Source organism: Patagioenas fasciata, chromosome Z, assembly GCF_037038585.1.
Source record: "Patagioenas fasciata isolate bPatFas1 chromosome Z, bPatFas1.hap1, whole genome shotgun sequence".
In the NCBI taxonomy this organism is placed as follows: Eukaryota; Metazoa; Chordata; class Aves; order Columbiformes; family Columbidae; genus Patagioenas; species Patagioenas fasciata.
This window is the reverse complement of record NC_092560.1, coordinates 71,715,237-71,734,197: the sequence shown is the minus strand read 5'-3', so window position 1 is coordinate 71,734,197 and position 18,961 is coordinate 71,715,237. Positions and strand designations below refer to the sequence as shown.

The 18,961-nt window shown below is 38.4% G+C and overlaps 1 protein-coding gene across 1 annotated transcript in view; it reads left to right on the top strand.

Annotated features, from left to right (window-relative positions):
• The window catches only part of PGM5 (phosphoglucomutase 5), a 71,969-nt gene extending 53,504 nt beyond the window's left edge, over positions 1–18,465 (top strand). The window contains exons 10-11 of the mRNA XM_065861087.2: positions 5,623–5,757; positions 16,878–18,465. Coding sequence (XP_065717159.1) covers positions 5,623–5,757; positions 16,878–16,967 — 225 coding nt within the window. The 3' untranslated portion in view covers positions 16,968–18,465. The remainder of the gene's footprint in view (positions 1–5,622; positions 5,758–16,877) is intronic.
• Positions 18,466–18,961: the final 496 nt, after the last annotated feature.

The following is an 18,961-nucleotide window of genomic DNA, read 5'->3' as shown; positions in this document are numbered from 1 at the left end:
CAAACCAAGCCTCCAGTGTTTTGAAGTTCATGATGTGCTCAAAACTAACCGTGTTCTTTTTCCAGGTATAAATATATATTCAAACATCTTGAATATGAGCTGACTCATATTAAAATGTGTTCTGATTTTATGCTGTTTGTTTTTATTGTCCTCGTTTCTCTGGTTTATAAATTACTTGACCTGACCAGACCCTAGCAAAAGGTATTACTAGCTGTTAAAACTATTGTCATGACATTCTGCTCAGTCTTTATAGTTTCCATTCATCATTGCACCCAGATAATATGAGTAGCCCACCTGCCACTGAGCTACTCTCTTTGTGCGTATTACTGCCGAAACAAGATATGAGGATATTGTCTTATCTAAGCCCACTGGAAAATTACAGGCATGGCAGACTTGTGGCCTTTGTACTTTTAAAAGACAGCTTGTGAATTTTCAGTGCACTTTTCTTTCCCTTGATTTTCATCCAAACCCCTTGTCCTAAATTGGACTATAATTGCTAATCATATCACCATGTAACACAAACAGAGTAACATGACTTGTGTTGTTTTCAGATGGACTCAAAGTGAGCCCATAAAACCAGAAAGCATATCTTTTCATAGGGAGAAACATGTATTTATTGAGCATACAGTTCAACCATATTTTGGCAAGGACACATTTCTAGATTCACGTGCCTGCAGCCTTGAGGGAATTCTCCAAGCACAACAAAATGAGAGGACGTTGATCCATGCAGATGAAACAACAGTCTACTGCTGCCATTTTCCTTGGGTAGCTTGCCCTTGGTGCAAGTGCAGATGTCTCTTTCTGACTGTCATGAGCTTCATGCAGATTTTCCAGCTATGTTTTTGGGAACCTGTTTGGAGTTTTGTTCCCCTGTAGGCAGGAGAGGGAGATTTATATTCAGTGTAACTGCACTATGTCTCATGGGTGAAAAGCTGGCCATAAGATAATTGATCTGTGTTAATAGACAGAAAACAAACACAGCACTGCAAACAGTATGCCCTGACTCTATCTTGTAATCCATTCTGACTGTTTAAACCCATTAATATTGTTCAGTAATAAGGCATAAAATTAAATTAAAGGTTCTGCTGGTCTTGAAAACTGTTTTCATTTTCTTAAGTCCAATTGTGTCATATTTTGTGCATATGAGCACATAACAGTGCTGCTCCTGAGGATCCTGAAAACCAGAAACAGTTGCATTTTTGTGTGAAACTTGAACTAGTAGGATGAGAAGTATGCATTGCCCATTAATGGGTAACTTTAATGAAGGGTTCTTACATTCTGAGGTTCACAGAATAAAACTGGCGCTTTGAGATTAGAATTTAATGAATGTTTTCTTGTTTTCTCTTTAGATTTGAGCTGCAAAGGGGTCTGCATGTAGTCTTGGGTTTTTTATGCTTCAGTTTGAGCGAGAGTCAGGAAACAGGGGTTGGAAAAGCTGGAAAAAGAGTTACTTCAGATAACTCTCCAGAGATAAAGCAAAAATCCCTCTGCGTTCAGAATGATATTTCAATCATGTATCAGCAATAAAGTATTTCCTGTCAGAGTAGTGAGTGTGGCCTGCTGTGCCTAGAGGACACTCAAAGGTCCAATAGAGGAACAAGTAAAATTGTGGTAATCACAGTATGTTGAAGTAAGAGTATAGCCATTTTACATGCTTCTAATTTTTGTATATGTCTCTGTATCTGATATATTGCTGCTAGACTAGATTTTCTACTGGTGTTACTCCTCGCCGTTATGCTTTCGTAATGGTTTCAAAATCCCAAGATATTTTGCTTTAAGTTTGCTGCTTACTCTTGTTCATGCTACCACATTATGCTAATTTATTATTATTAATTTAATTATGAAATTGCTAACTGAAAAAAAACCCCAAACTACTGGAAAGCAAACTATGTAGTACAATGTGTAGTAGGTTCAGTTCTACTGGAAAGCAAACTATGTAGTACAATGTGTAGTAGGTTCAGTTTTCTGAGTGCTTCATAAATACTAATACATTAGTAGGCTGTTTACCCGGTTTGTAGTGTAAAAGAGAGAAATCCCTGTGAATCTCCATCTCTGTCACATCAGCTTCAAAGTCAGGGGGTTAACCATGGAACATAATTTTGTTTCATAGTTTTCACACAGTTCATTAAAATCCATTAAACAGGCTCCATTTTCCTAAAATAAATATCGGCAGATGTTCAGTGTGGGAGCTGTATTGAAACTTTTCATCTGCTTCCTCCCAGGAAAAAATTATCTGTTCCCAGAAGAAAACATTATTCTTGCTAGTGACAAATAATGTGTCCTATTTTCATTAAACAGGAAGTTATTCTGTCCTGTGTGCTTTTCTCTGTGTTACTCTTTATTCTTTTCCTCGTATGTTGTTTTACAAGTTCTGCATATAAAATTTTATGTTTCGTGGAGCTGACACCTTCTATAAAATAAAGAGCAAAAACATGGCTTTAAATCAATGACCTTTACGTCAGGTAAAAGAATGTAATCATGACAAACAGTAAATAGGCTGCTTGCAACTTCACCAGCTTCCTTTGACCCTGCTGGCCACAAAAACTCAAAAGCACCGAAAAGGAAAACTTCTGTATGTTAGACTGGGTATTCTGTAACAAGTACTGAAAACCTGTTGAGTTGTGTCTTTACAAAAGATGCAGAGTCACAGGTTATTCTCCAGGCAATGCTTTTTCATACTTGTTTGGTAACAGTGTTTTTGGCTGTGTTTTTTTGCCTTCAACAGATGTTTGTAACTCACAGCTTTTAGGTATTTCCAGAAAACAGTGAGGAGTATACAAATTGAATCACTCTTATTTTTGTGGCCTTTCTGAGTGAAAAGCTTTGCTAGTGCTTAAATCACAGTTTCCAAGGGAGAATCAAAAGTCTTTTTTTTTTTTTTGCTGCTGGGCTCTCTGAAAAATGAGTTAAACTAAATCTCCAGGTGCAAATATCTTGACTTTAAAATTTGATTTGGCAGTCCAGTCCAGCTCTAAATGCCATTGTTTCCCAAGCAGGTAATTTCTCCCTGGCTTTAAGGATTATTGATTTTAAGCAGTACAGCCACTGTGTCTCTGTAATTCCCTTTTACAGAGTATTTTCAGCTCTATGGCTGGAATCCTGGTCTTACAAAGAAGTATTAGCTGTCACTGCACATGTGTAATACTGTCAGCTGTATGTCCCTGAGAAATGTAAAATGAAGAAAATAATAAGCTCAGAAATAGTACAGTGAGCTGCGGGTCATGTGTTATAAATCGTTTTTATTCTGAAAATCACAATTTAATGAGTAGTGAGACTTCAGGTGTGCTAAACCAAGTAGCAATGTGTTATTGTCACTATTGTTAGATAAACATGGCAAAGTATTCAAGTCACCTTGGTAGTCCTGTTATTGTGGGGTTTTGTAGGCATGGCAGGAACATGTAAAATGTCCATTCTGTCTTTGAAAGACGCTCACGTGTTCTGATGTTCATTCTTTCATTTTGTGCAGATATGTTAGACTCCCTTCCTTCTTTCTTAAAGCTGGTTGACATTAATGTTCCATATTCAAGATGCTGGTCCTGGGTTTGACAACCATCGGAAATGAACTATATCCAGAACTGTGAAACTCTTCAATTTCTGTTCTTTCTTTTCACTGTTATAAAGTTAAGTCAACGAACAATCAGAAAGAGACAGCCCCTTGCTCACAGGATCAGATCGTAACAAACTGCCTGTATAAGTCTAGGTGTCCAAGATTAAATCTTGATTCCGTTGAAATCAATGGCAAAACTCCCATCAGCATCAGGTGAACCATCCCGTTACAAAGTTGGCTTAATAGCAAATATTAGAAAAACAGACTCTAAAGCTCCATCTCACAAATGTAAACTATTTCTTTTTGTCACTTAGGCTGTTCTTTTTGAGACTACTAGATAAATTTCTAGATAAATTGCCAATACATGTTTAAATTAATAGATAATACTATACTAGCAGCTAAAAAAAGTGTAATGGTATCACCAGAGTTAAAAAGGGAAAATATGTCTTAGGCAATCCAACCCTTAATCCATGTGGGGTATTTTCCTCTTGTATGTTTTCTAGTGTTAATGAATATTTCACAGGACAGACATGGACCTATTGGAGAGGGTCCAGAGGAGGCCACCAAGATGATCAGAGGGCTGGAACAGCTCTCCTATGGGGACAGGTTGAGAGAGCTGGGGTTGTTCAGCCTGGAGAAGAGAAGGCTCTGGGGAGACCTTGTTGTGGCCTTTCAGTGCTTAAACAGGGCTGGTAAGAAAGATGGGGACAGACTTTATAGCAGGACCTGTTGAGATAAGACAAGGGGTGATGGTTTTAAACTAGAGGAGGGGAGATTCGGATTAAATAAATTTTTAAACAATGAGGGTGGTGAAAACAAGTTGCCCAGAGAGGTGGTAGATGCCCCATCCCTGTAGACATCCAAGGCCAGGTTGGACTGGGCTCTGAGTGACCTGATCTAATTGAAGTTGTCCCTGCTTATTGCAGGGGGATAGGACTAGGCCTTTAAAGGTCCAACCCAAACCGTTGTATGATTCTGTGACTATCAACCAAACAATACAATACATGGTGCTGAAGATGTTTTGGCATATACCTGAGGAGACAAAGATTTCTAGTTAGGAATATTGGAGCACTGTGTTGCTAACGTCAGTGTCTTCTCAAGCTGCTGATAAACCTGGAAGAATAAAATGCTTCTCTCTTACTTCCCTAATTTTTAATGGTTTACTGTCCCTTGAGCAAAAGTGTCAAGGATCTCAGATTATGCGTTAGGCATTTGCCAACAGCAGGACTAAGAGGGGAAATGAAGTCCAGCGACATAGCAGAGGTGGCACTTAGCCTAAAGGTGCCATTTACAGGAAGGGAACTGTGCTGGGTGTTAGTGCAGAATTGGTAGCGTATTGATATACTACACTGTACTTCAGTCCTTCAGTCTTAATGACCTTCCTGTGAGGAAAGTCTGTTGACTGTGGATCCAGGTATATGGTCTGTGGTCTGCAGAAGAGTGTATTCATGTATACAGTATGGAGGTGAGGAGGAGGAAAGAAGAGGTGAAGATGGGAGCAGAGAGAAAATTCACATTTAATAAGAAATCATTTTTATTCTGCACACAGTTAATGTGCATTAATCAGTGTACATGAAATTAATTATCACTTTAAGTTAAATTTCCCAAGTCGTACTACAGACTCTTGTTGAAATTCTTGTAATCAGACATTGGTGCATGGTCTGTGAGGGGTCACAACTGATTCTGTCTTTTGTATTCACTACTGACAACTTTTTTTTTTTCGATCCTGGGATCCTGCAGCTATTTCTTAGGCCCATGATCCTTATTGATCTTATAACTATTTCTCAGACCATTGATTTTATGCTCTGCCACATGGAACAAGATCAAATCAGCTAAAGAAAATAAGAACAGCAGTAAGAGAGTCCTTGTTATGAGGACGGAGAGGGAATACACAAGATCATTTCTAGTCTTTAGAGGAGAAAAAAGAGTAATAAATGATTTGTCTAAAGTTACAGGGAAAGAGGTGTTGCATCCTAATGACTCTTCCTTTCACTTTTTACTTTAAAGCAGTGAACTGTCATTTGTAAAGGTACTGCTGTCTTACATATGTGCTACTCCTTCTTCTTCTTCCACAGGGGCTGCGGATTATTTTTTCAGATGCTTCCAGGCTCATCTTCAGAATGAGTGCTTCGAGCCATGTGAGAGCTACTCTCCGGATCTATGCAGAGAGTTATGAGAAGGATCCCAGCCAACACAATAAGGAACCACAGGTAATGCAATACAATAGTCAAAGTTGATAAGTAATGCACTTCCTCTGTAATAGCAATGGCTGCAGGTTTTCATCTTCAATCAGAAGGAGCACTCAGCACTTTGACCCCTGTTCTTTGTGGATGGTGTTCCTAATCATGTGACTGTACACATTTTGAGGCAGGATGAGGGGTTTTAATGTATGCTTGTATAATGTTTAACACAACAGAGATGTCAAGGGCTGAGATACTTGGTGATAACTAAGAGAAGCCATTCTAGTTTATTTTTCACTGATTATTTTGTGTCATAATCTGAGTTACCGAACAATATTTAAATAAAAAGATAAATATTTTTCAAGGAGGTTATCTGAAGATCACTTAGTTATGGCAACCAGGGATTCCTCACAATGAGAGCAGAATTAGGAAATACAGATGACAGAGTCTAAACCATATAGGGATTCCTTGTAAGGGAAAGACCTGCAGCTGTCTGCGAATTATTTTGTATTGTAACCAGACGCTTTCCTAGGAAGAGTGAAGTTTGAGTGCAAGTTGCAGTATAGTCCAACAGACGCCTAAAACAATTCATAATATAAATCACATTTTGAACTCTCAGATTTTTCCCAGTAAAACACCTTCATGCTGTGATATACAACAAGATAAGACTAAGAATGCTTCCTGGAAGAGAGGATAAGCATCTGGCTTTTAGTAAATCAAAAACCTGTAGTTTGAAGTACCATCTAGTTGTGTATTCAAAACTGAAACACAAATGCAAATTTCCCAAAACATAAATGCTGTCAAATGCATTCGAACCGTAGGTAAATGTTTGACATTGTTTGTTTTGTTTTTGTTTTGTTTTTGTTTTTTGTTTGTTTTGTTTTTTGTTTTGTTTTGTTTTTTCCACCAGATTTCTACCATATACTTAACTAGTTTCTTTTTATGCTATTAAACAGTTACCTATCAGTCGTGATAAGTGCTTCAGTTTTTCCAGAAATGTTGCAGACTCCGTCCCTGCAGATATGATCTATTGATTTTACTTGCTTTTTCTTAAGTAACAGTTTTCATCCTCAGTAAGTCCTCAGAATATGTATAATGTTAAACCTCCAACAGAGTACAGAAGTATTCTTTAGCGATTTTATTCTTTTTCTGTGCATCCAGGGTTAGCCAGCTAACAGGGTCATAAATACTTTTTGACTAAAGAACAACAGTGCTACAACCCCATTTGCACTTGCTACTGAATCGGTTTTCTGTGGTAAGGTTTTGGTAGCAGGGGGACTGCAGGGTGGCTTCTATAAGAAGACACTAGAAGCTGCCCTATGTTGAACAGAACCAGCTCCAGCTGGCTCCTAGATGGACCCACCACTGGCCAAAGCTGAGCCAGTCAGCAATGTTGGTAGCCTCTCTGTGTTAGAATATTTAATAAGGGTAAAAAATACAGCAGCAGGGAGAGAGTGAGAATGTGTGGGAGAAACAACTATGCAGACACTGAGGTCAGTGAAGAATGGGGGGAGAGTGATAGAGTGGGTTGGTGAACACCTGGCAGCCACCAGGGTCAGCCTGCCACGGTAAACCCACCACAGCTCTGTCCCATTTTGTTACAGCACAAGTCAGTTGCAATTAAGCTATTTCAAATATGGTTCTTTGTGCTATGTTGGCTAGACATAGATTAAATGAAAATAGGTCATGGTAAGAGGCAGACTGAGAGTCCATTTTAGAGGTTTGCAGTGGACTTAGAGTAATCTGATAATGTAGCACAAAAGTATGATCTAAACATGTTTCCTGTCTAATGAATCCCAGCAAAAAATACTAGAAGGCAGCAGACCATATACTTGCAGCATTCATCTCGCCTAATTTTGACTCTTAAATTACAAATGAGCTTGTGCCTTTTAAAATGGAATTCTCTTTGCATCAAAGGATTGTTCTGCTTGTTACAAGCTATGCAATATGAGAGAAGGGATATGCTGGCAAAGTTCAGGCTTGTGGGTCTCCTAAAGTAACCTACAGTCAATGTCCAGTATTTAACACTTGTTTTTTTAAATGGGTGGAAAATAGCAGATGTTGTTATTGAATTTTACACTTGCGAAGAGACTAAATTGAATGAGCAGAGGTTACCCTCAGAAAATGAAGAATATGCTACTCTACTGTTACATTTCATCCTTGTTCTGCATGGCTTTGCTTGAGAAAGGTGCATAAAGTTCCCTGCAAGCTGTAGTGACCTCCTTCCCCAGCAACACAGCCCGTGTCCAAGGAGCAGCAAGAACGCAGCTGCTGTACAGGTTGGTAGGAGCCAGGAACCCAGAGCAGCTGCAGGACAGGCATGCCCTCTTTGTCCAGGGCACTGTTCCAAAGCAGGCAAGTGGAGCAGGAAGATCAAGGCTCTGGTAACAAGGCAAGATGAGGCAAGCGATGGATCAGGTTCAGGGTCCATCTGGAGCAGCAGGAGATGGGATAGAAGACAGGGCTGGTGACAAGGCAAGAGTGTGGGTTCATCCAGGAGACGGGGTAAAAGTGAGAACCAGAGAAAAGCTACAATGTACATCCAAGGAGTCCTTTAGGGAGGGAGGCAACCTGTAGCACAGGTCTGTGGTCCAACCAGGCAGCTGCACCAAGAAGTCTGGAGAGAAGCGCCCCTAGGGCATAGATCCTGCAGGTTGTTACACTTTTGGCTGTTCATCCAAGATGTTCGGTAGTGAACAGATAATCCCAGGGGTAGAAACGTTGTTGCCTTGAAACTTGTTGCAGGGATTTCCCTGCATTTTTTTGGTGCACACAGACATTTTAACATCCAGGCTGCCTCAGGAGTTACATAGTGCTGTAAAGACACTCCTCATCTCTTGCCAAGTGCACAAAATCTGGAACAAATAGCAGTTTCATCTCAATTAATGCAATAAATTCTTTCTCTGGTTTCTTATTTCACAGTATTGCACAGTTCCCGCCTCTTCTCTTTCCTTGCTCTGACTGAACATGTTGCCAGCAATATGAGGGCAATAGGAACTGCAAGGTCATAGGTTGTATACCGCAGGCACATGGTGCATTTCAAGGAAGTAAATAAATTTGATTTCAGGAGATCCTTACCTTAGTATAAAAATAACTAAAAATTTCTCAGGAGAACATTTGATAGCCAGTGAAATATGTGGAAGAGAGTGAATAGCAAACCTCTTAATCAGAAAACAGCATTTCTGGGAAGGGGTGACATAGTTCTGCTGATATTGTAATTCCTTTTTTTTTTAGTTTCCTTTGACATTCATACTGATGTGAACATGTAGAAGAGCTGTGATGGATTTGAAGTTTTAAGTACTTTGTTTCCTATTTACTTTCAGTAGTAGGGGCATAATCAGCATACTCCTAAATGACCAGTTATTCAAAGAGCACTGACATAAAGAAGTGTTTAAAGTATATACCTTATATATAGTATTTAAGGAAATTGTTACGTTTGGGATAAATGCTTATTGTTCTGTAAGCGTAGTTAGTCTTTGTAACTGGGTAGATGACTTCATGTAGCTTCTGTATTGTTGCACTTTGCCTGCAACAACTGATCAGGAAAAACTCTCTTCCATACTTTTTATATCATAAACCAAGACATAAAATTATTTGATGATTGGCTGCTTAAGTAAATATTTAGTTGCTTCTGCTTTATTGGACCACCTCCTTCCAGTACCTTCTTTTCATTTTATACATAGACAAGTGGAAGATGAATGCTTTGCATTGCTCCATGTTTTTGTCTGATGACAATTCCAATCAATACTTGAAATGAAAGGCAAAAGTATATTGAGACATCTTTTTGGCTCTTTTTCACAAGAATTGATTTTTGTTCTGTGGAATCATTATGGTGACTAGGTTGAATTTACCTCATATCAGCATCCTTTGTTTTCCTCTTTCAGACAAAACCTTTTCCAAAATTAATCAGCCAACTTTTCAGCAGTTTTCAAGTTTTTCTAGTTTGCTTGTGTTGTCTTTGATAGTGTTAACTGCTGATGGTGAATCTTCCACAGATAAGCAGAAAACTAAACCGCCCCTTCTAATATGCATGCTGAGACATGCATATTGTCCTGAAACACCAATATTACAACACTTTCTGAGTTGTGTTAACTGAGACATATTTTAAAGGCAGTATATTTAAGTAGATTTATTTTAAAAAGAGCTGTTCACTTGAGGTGAATAGAATCAATCATTCACACTAGAGATGATATACTTCTCTGAATGATGGTAACTTTCTTTCCCACAAGATATTCAGCCAAATGATCTTTCAAGATCCCTTCCAGCCTGGGCTGTACTATGATAAACCCTTATCCAGCATGAAATTTGGACAAAGATCTGTGTCAATGCTCAGTATCATCCAGGTTCAACCACCTTAGTTAGCTGTAGGCCCTACTTTGGTTTCATACCCAGCAGAAAGCCTGACAAGCGTAGAAGCACCATTGAAGCTGCTCAGTGCTACCTCTTATTTTGACCTCAGGGAGCCATTCGAGTGAGTGTTGCTCAGGTGAAGCTCTCCTCATGCTTTGTTGTGCCTCAGTAGTGTGTAACTCTGCATGAGTTGTATGGGAAGAGCTAACTTTCAGGCCTTACTGTCTGTATGTTTTTCTTCAGAAACATTAGAGCTTCCATAAGACCAGAGTGAATGTAGACAACTGCATGATTGACAACATAGTAGTCCAAGGGAGAGCAGTTAAATATACCAGTAATTAGAAGACTGAGGTTATAGATAAATGTGAATTGCAGTGGCTTCTGGCCATTGAACGATCCATTGAAGGAAATTGGCTGAAACAGCCTCATTATCCCCTAGGAGATAAGGAGTGACTGATTTTTTTCTGTGAGTAGTTCAGTTCTTCCTATAAGCCAGTATCAACAGGAGTGAAAGTCAGAAGCAATAGAGAAAAGTGACCATCATGCTCTGTGCAAAGTATATTAAAAACAATCCAATGTAAGCACTTGAAAATTATGTAATATATAGGGGTAATGCCTTCTAAGGAGGCTAAAACAAAGTCTTGAAAACCATGCCCAAGGCTTTTCTAAAACTGTGTTGTTCCCCTTAAAATGAAAGACCACTCTGTTGATGCTCATTGTCACTGCTGATGCCCCACATCACTCTGTATTCTTGGCAAAGTTGCTTTCCAGCTAACTTGGAAGATTTCCTTAAAAAGACAATTTTTTTGATCTATACTGCTCAAATAGGCATTCAGGTAGCGATTTCAGAAAGTTCAGTTCTTTATAACAAACAACAGACTTCTGCCTGAAGCTGTGAGCCTTTATGCACTGACATGTATCTTTTCCTAAGGTTAATAGAGTTATTAGCTGTGCTAAATTTAACACAGTTGGAAAAACTAGAGATATGTCCAATGGGCATGAAGTACTAAAATAAAAATTTATTGACCTTTAGGCTCATTTGCAGCCTCATTTTATAGATCAACTCATATTTCATTATTTCCAGATCCTGACACATAGTTAATATCTTCTCATCCTTTTTCTAGCCACCTGAATATACTATTGAACTTGGATAGTATTCAAACAGGAAGTTTCATATGCGAAGACCAAGAAAGAAATTACTTGTTATGCTGAGTTGTTTTGATTGGTTTTATTTGTAAATCCAATGTGTTTTTCAACAACAAGGTTGTGCGGCTGTTGCAGAATAACTGTCCTGGAAACAGTGTAGTAAATAATCTGAATTGCTCTGAATATGGACTAGCTAGCTCTGCAATTACTTTTGCCAAAGTGTAGTGAACTACGTGCTAGTTAGCTAAAGAATCATTAGATTAGGAGCAGCCAAGTGAAGATTTCAGGGCAGTAGTTGTTTCTTTGCGGTTTTGTCCAAAAAGCATGCCAATTAAAAAAAAAAAAATTGTGATAGAAAAGAAAAATTGGGATAGATCATCAAAGACTGGATTTCTGAATCAATTCTTGAATGGCAAGTAGCAGAGGAGAAAACAAGCCAATTTTCAGGTGGACCTTGGTTAGCATATGAAAGGATATTGGTTATGTATGGCTGTATATATAGTGATTATATAAAGCGATTGTTTATGGTGTGAGTTTGTCCAAGAGGAGGGAACTGAAATCAGTAAGAAGTCCCTGTGTCTAATATCACTTAATAGAGATAAAAATTAAAGGTTTCTGTGTGATTATGTCAAGACACTCCCACAGCACTAAGCACAAGTCCAGTTTGCTAGAGAATAATTACCTCTTCATTTGTTTTTGAAGCATTGGGTCTTTTAGCATGGCTCTGGTTGACTATTAAAACATACAGTGCGGTCCAGAGAAATCATGTGAAGTTTTGCCTTTACTGTTGAAGTTAATTAGAATTTCTTTGAGGGGATGTGGGATATGGAGATTTCCGTCTGTTTGATCACACTCTTTAGGTAACTCAACGTGTGTGTGCCATTCAGGTGATTTAGCTTCTAGATCTGCACAAAGACATACAATGAACACATTTTAAATCAGCTATTTCATAGGAAAAATACTTCATGTGACAGTAATTACGAAATCTTTCAGTCATCATGGAAATTAGTTCATTATATCTAATCTTCGCTCAAAGCTTTTTGGGCACGCTAGAAAGGAACTAATCTGTTACAAACATAGAATTTTTCGCACAACACTCAGTTTACAGTTTCCTCCTGTCTTTTTCACCCATCATGTCTGACCTCCTCTATTGCTAGGGTCAGAACAGCTGGCCTCCTGGCCTTTACTGTAATTTTATTTGAGTTAGCAGGCAGACCATGCACAAGAGTAGAGAGGCCAGTTTCTTTTTTCCTATGGCAAGTGTGCCGCTTCATGGTAACGAAGTGAGCACCAGCAGCGCTGTGGCTGTTACAGAGCCAGCCCAGTTTGTTACATGATGAAAACTAGGCCATCCACATTGCTTAGGTTTTCTGGAATGGGTGGCCATAGCATAAACCTTTCCAAAGCCTTCTCTTTTATGGAATGCAAGACCCAAGCAGACACACTGAGCTGCGTGTTGAGCCATTATGGCAGAAGCCCTGCAGGAAATCACTGCTGTGGTGCCAGCCTGTGTGGTCTTAGTGCTGACCTCACTTTGCACTTCAGTCTGTTCTTCATGTCTCTTCCACCACTTCAGTGTTGCTTTTTAAGTGTATTGATTTGACTTTTAAAGTACACTGCAACCAAAGGAAAAGCTCCTTCTAATAGGTAAGGCCATCAAAACATGTTTTATGGATACTTGCCCCTCTTTTCTGCCTTTCTTTTCCTTTCCCTTAGTTCATGTTCTAGTGATTCTGTTGCCAAGCTTACAAAGGGCTAAGAGCAGCTTTAGGCAGTCGCAAAAATGACGTGGGAGCAGGAAGAAGTAAGGAAGTTATTTCTCAGTCCTCTGTGTCCTTGTTACAGGACTTAAAGCTGTCTCTGTTACCCTGACATCTCAGAGCAGCTTTCTGTGTAATGTTTAAATAGTAAAAATAGAACAATTGAGAATGAATTTAAGTGTTAGAAGACAAAAGGATTTCTAGCCCATGACAGAAACTTTTAAGGCTTATAATAATTTTTATAATAATAATACCACCACCTAGCAGTTACAACTTTTGGTGACGTCAAAGCATTCTGCAAGCATGTTTTCCTCAAGGCAAACTTTAAGAACTGGAAAAGTGCTTTGATACTAAATCTGATAGACAAGCAGCTGAGGAAGTAGAATTTGGGGTTTGACAGCAGTTTTTGGAGAGGGAAGATGCAGACACATCTTCTATCTTTACAGAGCTCTAAAAGTTAGGCTGTAGCTCTTCTTTGATGACTTCATGCTGTACTAACCCACTTGTTTATCTCTCTTTAATTTTGAGGCATTAATAATTGTTCCAAGAAAGTGAACTCTTCTGGAACATGTAGTTCTATGCCAGCTCTGCTTAAGAATCTGTAGCAAGGTCTTGAACTTTTGTTCTGAAATAGTTACCATCCAAAGTGTCATTTTGTTCATTAGTAATTCAGGTGCCTGAATGCCTGGGTGACGGTCACACAAGGTTTAACCAGTTGATACTGGATCCTTGATGACTGGCTATTCAGGTGGCTTTCCATTACCTCTCCCTGTGATCCCAGAATACAGGGAGCAAATGATTTAGTGTTTAATGTTTCCAGTTACTGACGTGTACAAATAATTGACCCTGTGTTCCTAGTGTTCCACCCTGTATGTTCACCTGGGTATAAGTAAGGCTGAGGGAGCCCCAAATAACACTGGTGGACATGATGCTGAATGAAAAATGCCGATCAGTATAGTAAGAGAAGACAGAGCAAACGTTTGTGAACTGTAAAAGGAAGCTGTAGTTATCCGTTGTTCACTAAAATGTTTGAATCCTGTTTGATGGTATTGCCATTCTCTGAGCTTTTTTTTTTTCCCCTCTTTATTTTTTTCAGATAAATTCTGTAGAATTCTTTTCACTGATGAGATTGATAGGGAAACTTATTTTTGAGACTTACACTGGGCAAAGTGAATTTGAGACCTGTGGAAAATCTCTGTGCCTAGACCGTGTAGAACTCAGTTACACTTGGTTTTCCTAACAAGGCTGAAATTCAGTGCAGGCTGGGGAAGAGACTGAAAGAAAAGATTCACGAGCTTTACAGTTGAAGTGTGGACAGATGATTTTGCATCAGAACTGCATGAATTTTTGATGAAAGTTGGCAAGTTTTAGCGTAAGTGTGACACATAGTACGTTTTCACATGGTGTTTCTTGACATACAGATGGCATTTGTCCACCTATTCTGCGGAAAAATATTTCTAAAGCCAAGCCTTAAACTTGTGCTGAGCTTTTAACCTGCAGGCAGGTATATTTCGACCTTGCCTGAGCCTTTGATAAACCAGGTGCATCATGGTACAAATCTTATCTGAGAACCTGACTAAAATAAATTGAATTGTATGGATTTTTCTTGAAAGTTCACAGAGGGAAAAAATGCTACATGAGCCAAAGAGAAATGATACACCTCTGACAGCTCTGGTACAGAGTATTCCTGAGCAAAGGGCTTTTGATCTTTATTTGTGCTATGTTAGATGTCTGCTTGTTTGATGTATTTCCTGGTACGGATAATCTTCCCTAGCAGTTATTTCTTTAGAAGTATAGCATCTATATTATTACTAAAGCAAAATTCTGATTTAAGTTGGTTCTGTTAGTTTTCAATTCTTAAATTATACGTATAGGACATCACGACCTATCTCCCACACAGTTTTCAAGAATTTTCTGTATTAACATTAACATACAGAATGATTGTAATTGCCATTTTGAGTTGACATGTCAATAGTAAAGTTTTACAATTTCTGAAGCAGAAGGAGCCATTTGAAAACTATTTTCAAATCAAGATCTCCTTAAGATATATAACTCTTTCTAGAGTTGTATAAACTGCAAAGGATTGCTGGCCAGGATTCATCTTTTGCAACTGGACTGTAAACCATTCATTGCAGAGATAAAAGAGTTTCAAAAAAGGCATATACAGCTCTAGTTCCTTGTTGGTCTGCTCTGTTCTTGCCATTCCAAAGAGAATGCTTTTTTGCTGTTGTTTTTTGTTTCTGCTGTTTGTTTTGTTTTTCACCTGCAGGATGAAGGAAATGTGCTTTAAATTAAAGTGTGAGAGGACAGAGCTAAAATAAAAGCATGATTATGACAAGCAGAATACTTAGTAGTAATTGGAACAACTTGGCAAGAGCGGCAGATAAGTTGTTTATATAAATGGGTGTCACATAAACTTGCTTGATTTTGTGTTTTGTTCAAAGCATTGTATAGAGCTTTGTTTGGCTTTTTTTCCCCACTTTCTCCTCTGGGGTTCATTTGTGGTTTAAGAAAGCAGGGTCAAGTGAAGCTGGTCAGTAGGATTGCTTGTTACATTTTCCTGTGCTTTTTCGGTGAACTAGGAAAGAGGTTTCGTAGGGGAGTGACAGAGGGGCTTCAGATGCTTTGATCTTCCCTGAGTTCTCCTTGATCCTTGTTGGAGGGAAGGAATAATATGGTCCAGACCTTATAAATTGGCACATTTTATTATTTTCTCTTGCAATATTTGCCCACAGATGCGAGTTTGTGTCCCACATGTTAATCTCCTCTAAGCGTGTTTGACTCTAATGGACTTGTATTCTGCTTCAATGATTATTCAGTAGATAGATATCTACAAATATGGAGCTTTTTTGAGCAATAACATGTCACACTGCTCACACTTGTGCATAACTAAATTTGACACTGATGGCATTCAGTGTGTTACTCCATGACTCTGCTTGCCCAGTTAGTTTGTCTGCTCATTCTTTTAACTGTCTGAACATTTGTATAAATAAAGCAAACACCTCATACTGACATAAACTGTTAAGTGGCTGAAACAGATTCGAGATATTAACTATATTAATGTCATTAAAAAGATATCTAAATCTAAGCTCTCCTGAATTACAGTTTTGTTTGATTTGATTTTTAAACCTGACAGGTTTGAAGCCAGAATGTAGTTTATTTGGAACATGTGGCAGGCGGGAATCTTGTTGAATTTGAAAACCAAATAGATGGTTCTCTGAGAAGAAGACTTTCACACAAAACTCAGCTCTGCCAGTTTATCTTTACATGTCATTTAATTAACTGAGTAAAGGTTCAGTTTCCATTTGAAAAAATATATTTTACTTGATTTTCACATGGTACCATCATAGTTGTTATCTGTACCCACCTGTCTGGGCAGTGTTGTACATATGGCCATTTAGTAAGGACTGTAGGCTGAAACTTGAGGGTTCATGCTGTCTCTGTTGGAATTTATCCTATTTAATATAACTATAGGTGGTACTACTCAAAACACACTTTTGTGCCTTCTGTTAAGGTAGTTGTTATAGCACCTTCCGACTCTAAGCTTCACAGTTAAAGTCTGCATCTCATGTACATGGCTTCCACTCAGCAGAATAGAAATAATATTACTTTTGTGATTTCTAGGTTGTTTTCTACATTATCAGTGTAGCATACTTACTTGTTTCTCTTTTCTGCATAGCTTAGGCATACTCGGTGTAACACTGCACAAAACATATACTCAGCGTGATACTTCACTGTCAAGTATGACAATGTACACACTGTAGCTGTGTCAGTGTTTATTATTATTGTTTTACTATTATTATATAATACTACAGTTAAAATGAGGATTTATAAGTGAAATCTATCTGTTGATATTTCTGCTTTATGTAATTCAATTTATTTCTTCTTCTTTAGGCTGTGCTGAGTCCTCTTATAGCAATCGCGCTGAAAATATCTCAGATTCATGAGAGGACAGGGCGAAAGGGACCCACTGTCATCACCTGAAACCAGAGAAGATTGTTAAACCAGGGCCAAAAGAGGAACAGCAAGGAAGAGAGAGGACCTTGCTGAAACATGTTAGCCATTTGTGCCTTGTATGATTTAAAAGTTGTCTTGGGGATAAAGGTAGGGTGGGAAGAAACATTCAGTATAATGTTGAGCATATTCATTTGCATTGATCTCCAAATACAATAGTGTATTGACTTCTTTGTTTTACCTGCAATATCTTAATTTCAGATCACAGTATAGCCAAAGAAAGAGGCCTTAACCTTCACGTGTTGTCAGCAATGTGGCAGAAAAGGAAAACTCCTTGGTTTTGAATGCTCTTATAGAGGTTGAGGAAATTTCAGTTAGAGAGGGAGTTGCAAAGCAAAGACATGCTTGGTAAATATTCTTTGAGATCTTCGTCACCTTCTTGTTGGTTTACGAAGATGTATACAGGGCATGTCTGAGGCATCAGGACTATGTAGCGACTTTTACAAAGGGTGTATTTCCTCACCAGACACCTCTCCAGTCTCTCCCATTGCTCACATGTGCACGCTGGCAGCGATGTTATGTACACACTTGCACATGCTCCCAAAGAAGGGGTTATCCTGTATTTTATTTTACCCCTGCTTTTAAAGCATATCCATCTGACTTGTGCCTTTAGATTTTCCTGATTTTTTGACTCTTTATGTTTTTTTCCTCCAAAGGGAGGCTTTTGTGCTGTAGAAGCTGATTGTGTCCTTTCAACAATATGCTGGGTGTGGAATCTGGCTATCTTTTGCAATATTTCTCGTGTCAGCAAATGATATTGGTGCTTACTGCATTTGAAAGGTTATCACTGCAAATTCAGCAATTTTTTCACGAAGAAGTTATTATGGAAGTTTTTCAAGTCTTTGAAATACTCATGCTCCACTTAGCACAAAGTGGTTAAGTGAAGTGTGTAGTGAAGAGGAAATAAAAACAGATGTTAATGAATTAAATAGAAATACTCCTCCTGATTCAACAGCTGAATGCAGTTTCTGTTAGGTTCTTTGTAACGGTGGATCATGGAATAAAAATCTGGTGCCTGCAAAGAGAGAAGAGATGTCCCGGCATTGATCTGAAAAGGATATTGGGGATATGAAGATCAGCATTTTTCTGCTTGTGAAATGATTCTGCAGTTCTAGCTACAATCCTGTGCTCTGAAGAGGAACACAAACACTTTATGCATGTGACGTGTTTGAAAGCTTTGCTTCTTTGGGAACAGTGTGGTCACTTGTATCATGCGTCAAGGTGGCTCTGTGCAACTTGCCTCTTTGCAGTGTGTTTCAACTAATTGTGGTTGTCAAATTTTAGTGCAATTTATATGATATTGCAGCAAAAGGAAAGAGTTTTGATTTCTTTCAACACTTCTGTCAAAATTGCTATGGCACTTAGCACACAATAAAGAGTAATGCTGTATTTCTGTATTAATACATGATTGTTGACAAGACACACTGCCTTTTCAAGCATCCTAATAAAACTGCCTTTAATACAATTACATTATCTGCTTAATTGACTCTAAGCAAATGAGGTAGTAATGTTTTCACATAGTATTCTACTTTGCCATTAAGTGTTTCTATAAACCAAATGAGGTTTTAAGGCTTTAGTTCTTTTTACAAAGATTTTTTTTTTTTTTTTACATGACCATGGCATTCTTACACAGTTTGAACATCTACTTATGAATGTAAGAATATTCATCTTCATCCTAGGTGCAGGGTAGTAAGCTTCTAAGTAGTGGATCACACATGCTCAAGCATAGACACACTCTGGATTATGACAGTTCAAATTACTGGGCTGCATGAAAGAACATTCTAAACGGCAGTCCAATAACTTCCAAAATCTCTTATTTGTTCTTGGACAATGGACTAGCCTAACCCCAGATCCACTCACCATCCTTTTTTTATGATACCTGGTGATACTGATAAAATTTAATAACTGATATTTTCCACCAGTTAATTGCTTTTCTCTGCAAGAAGGTGAACAAAACTTTGTAA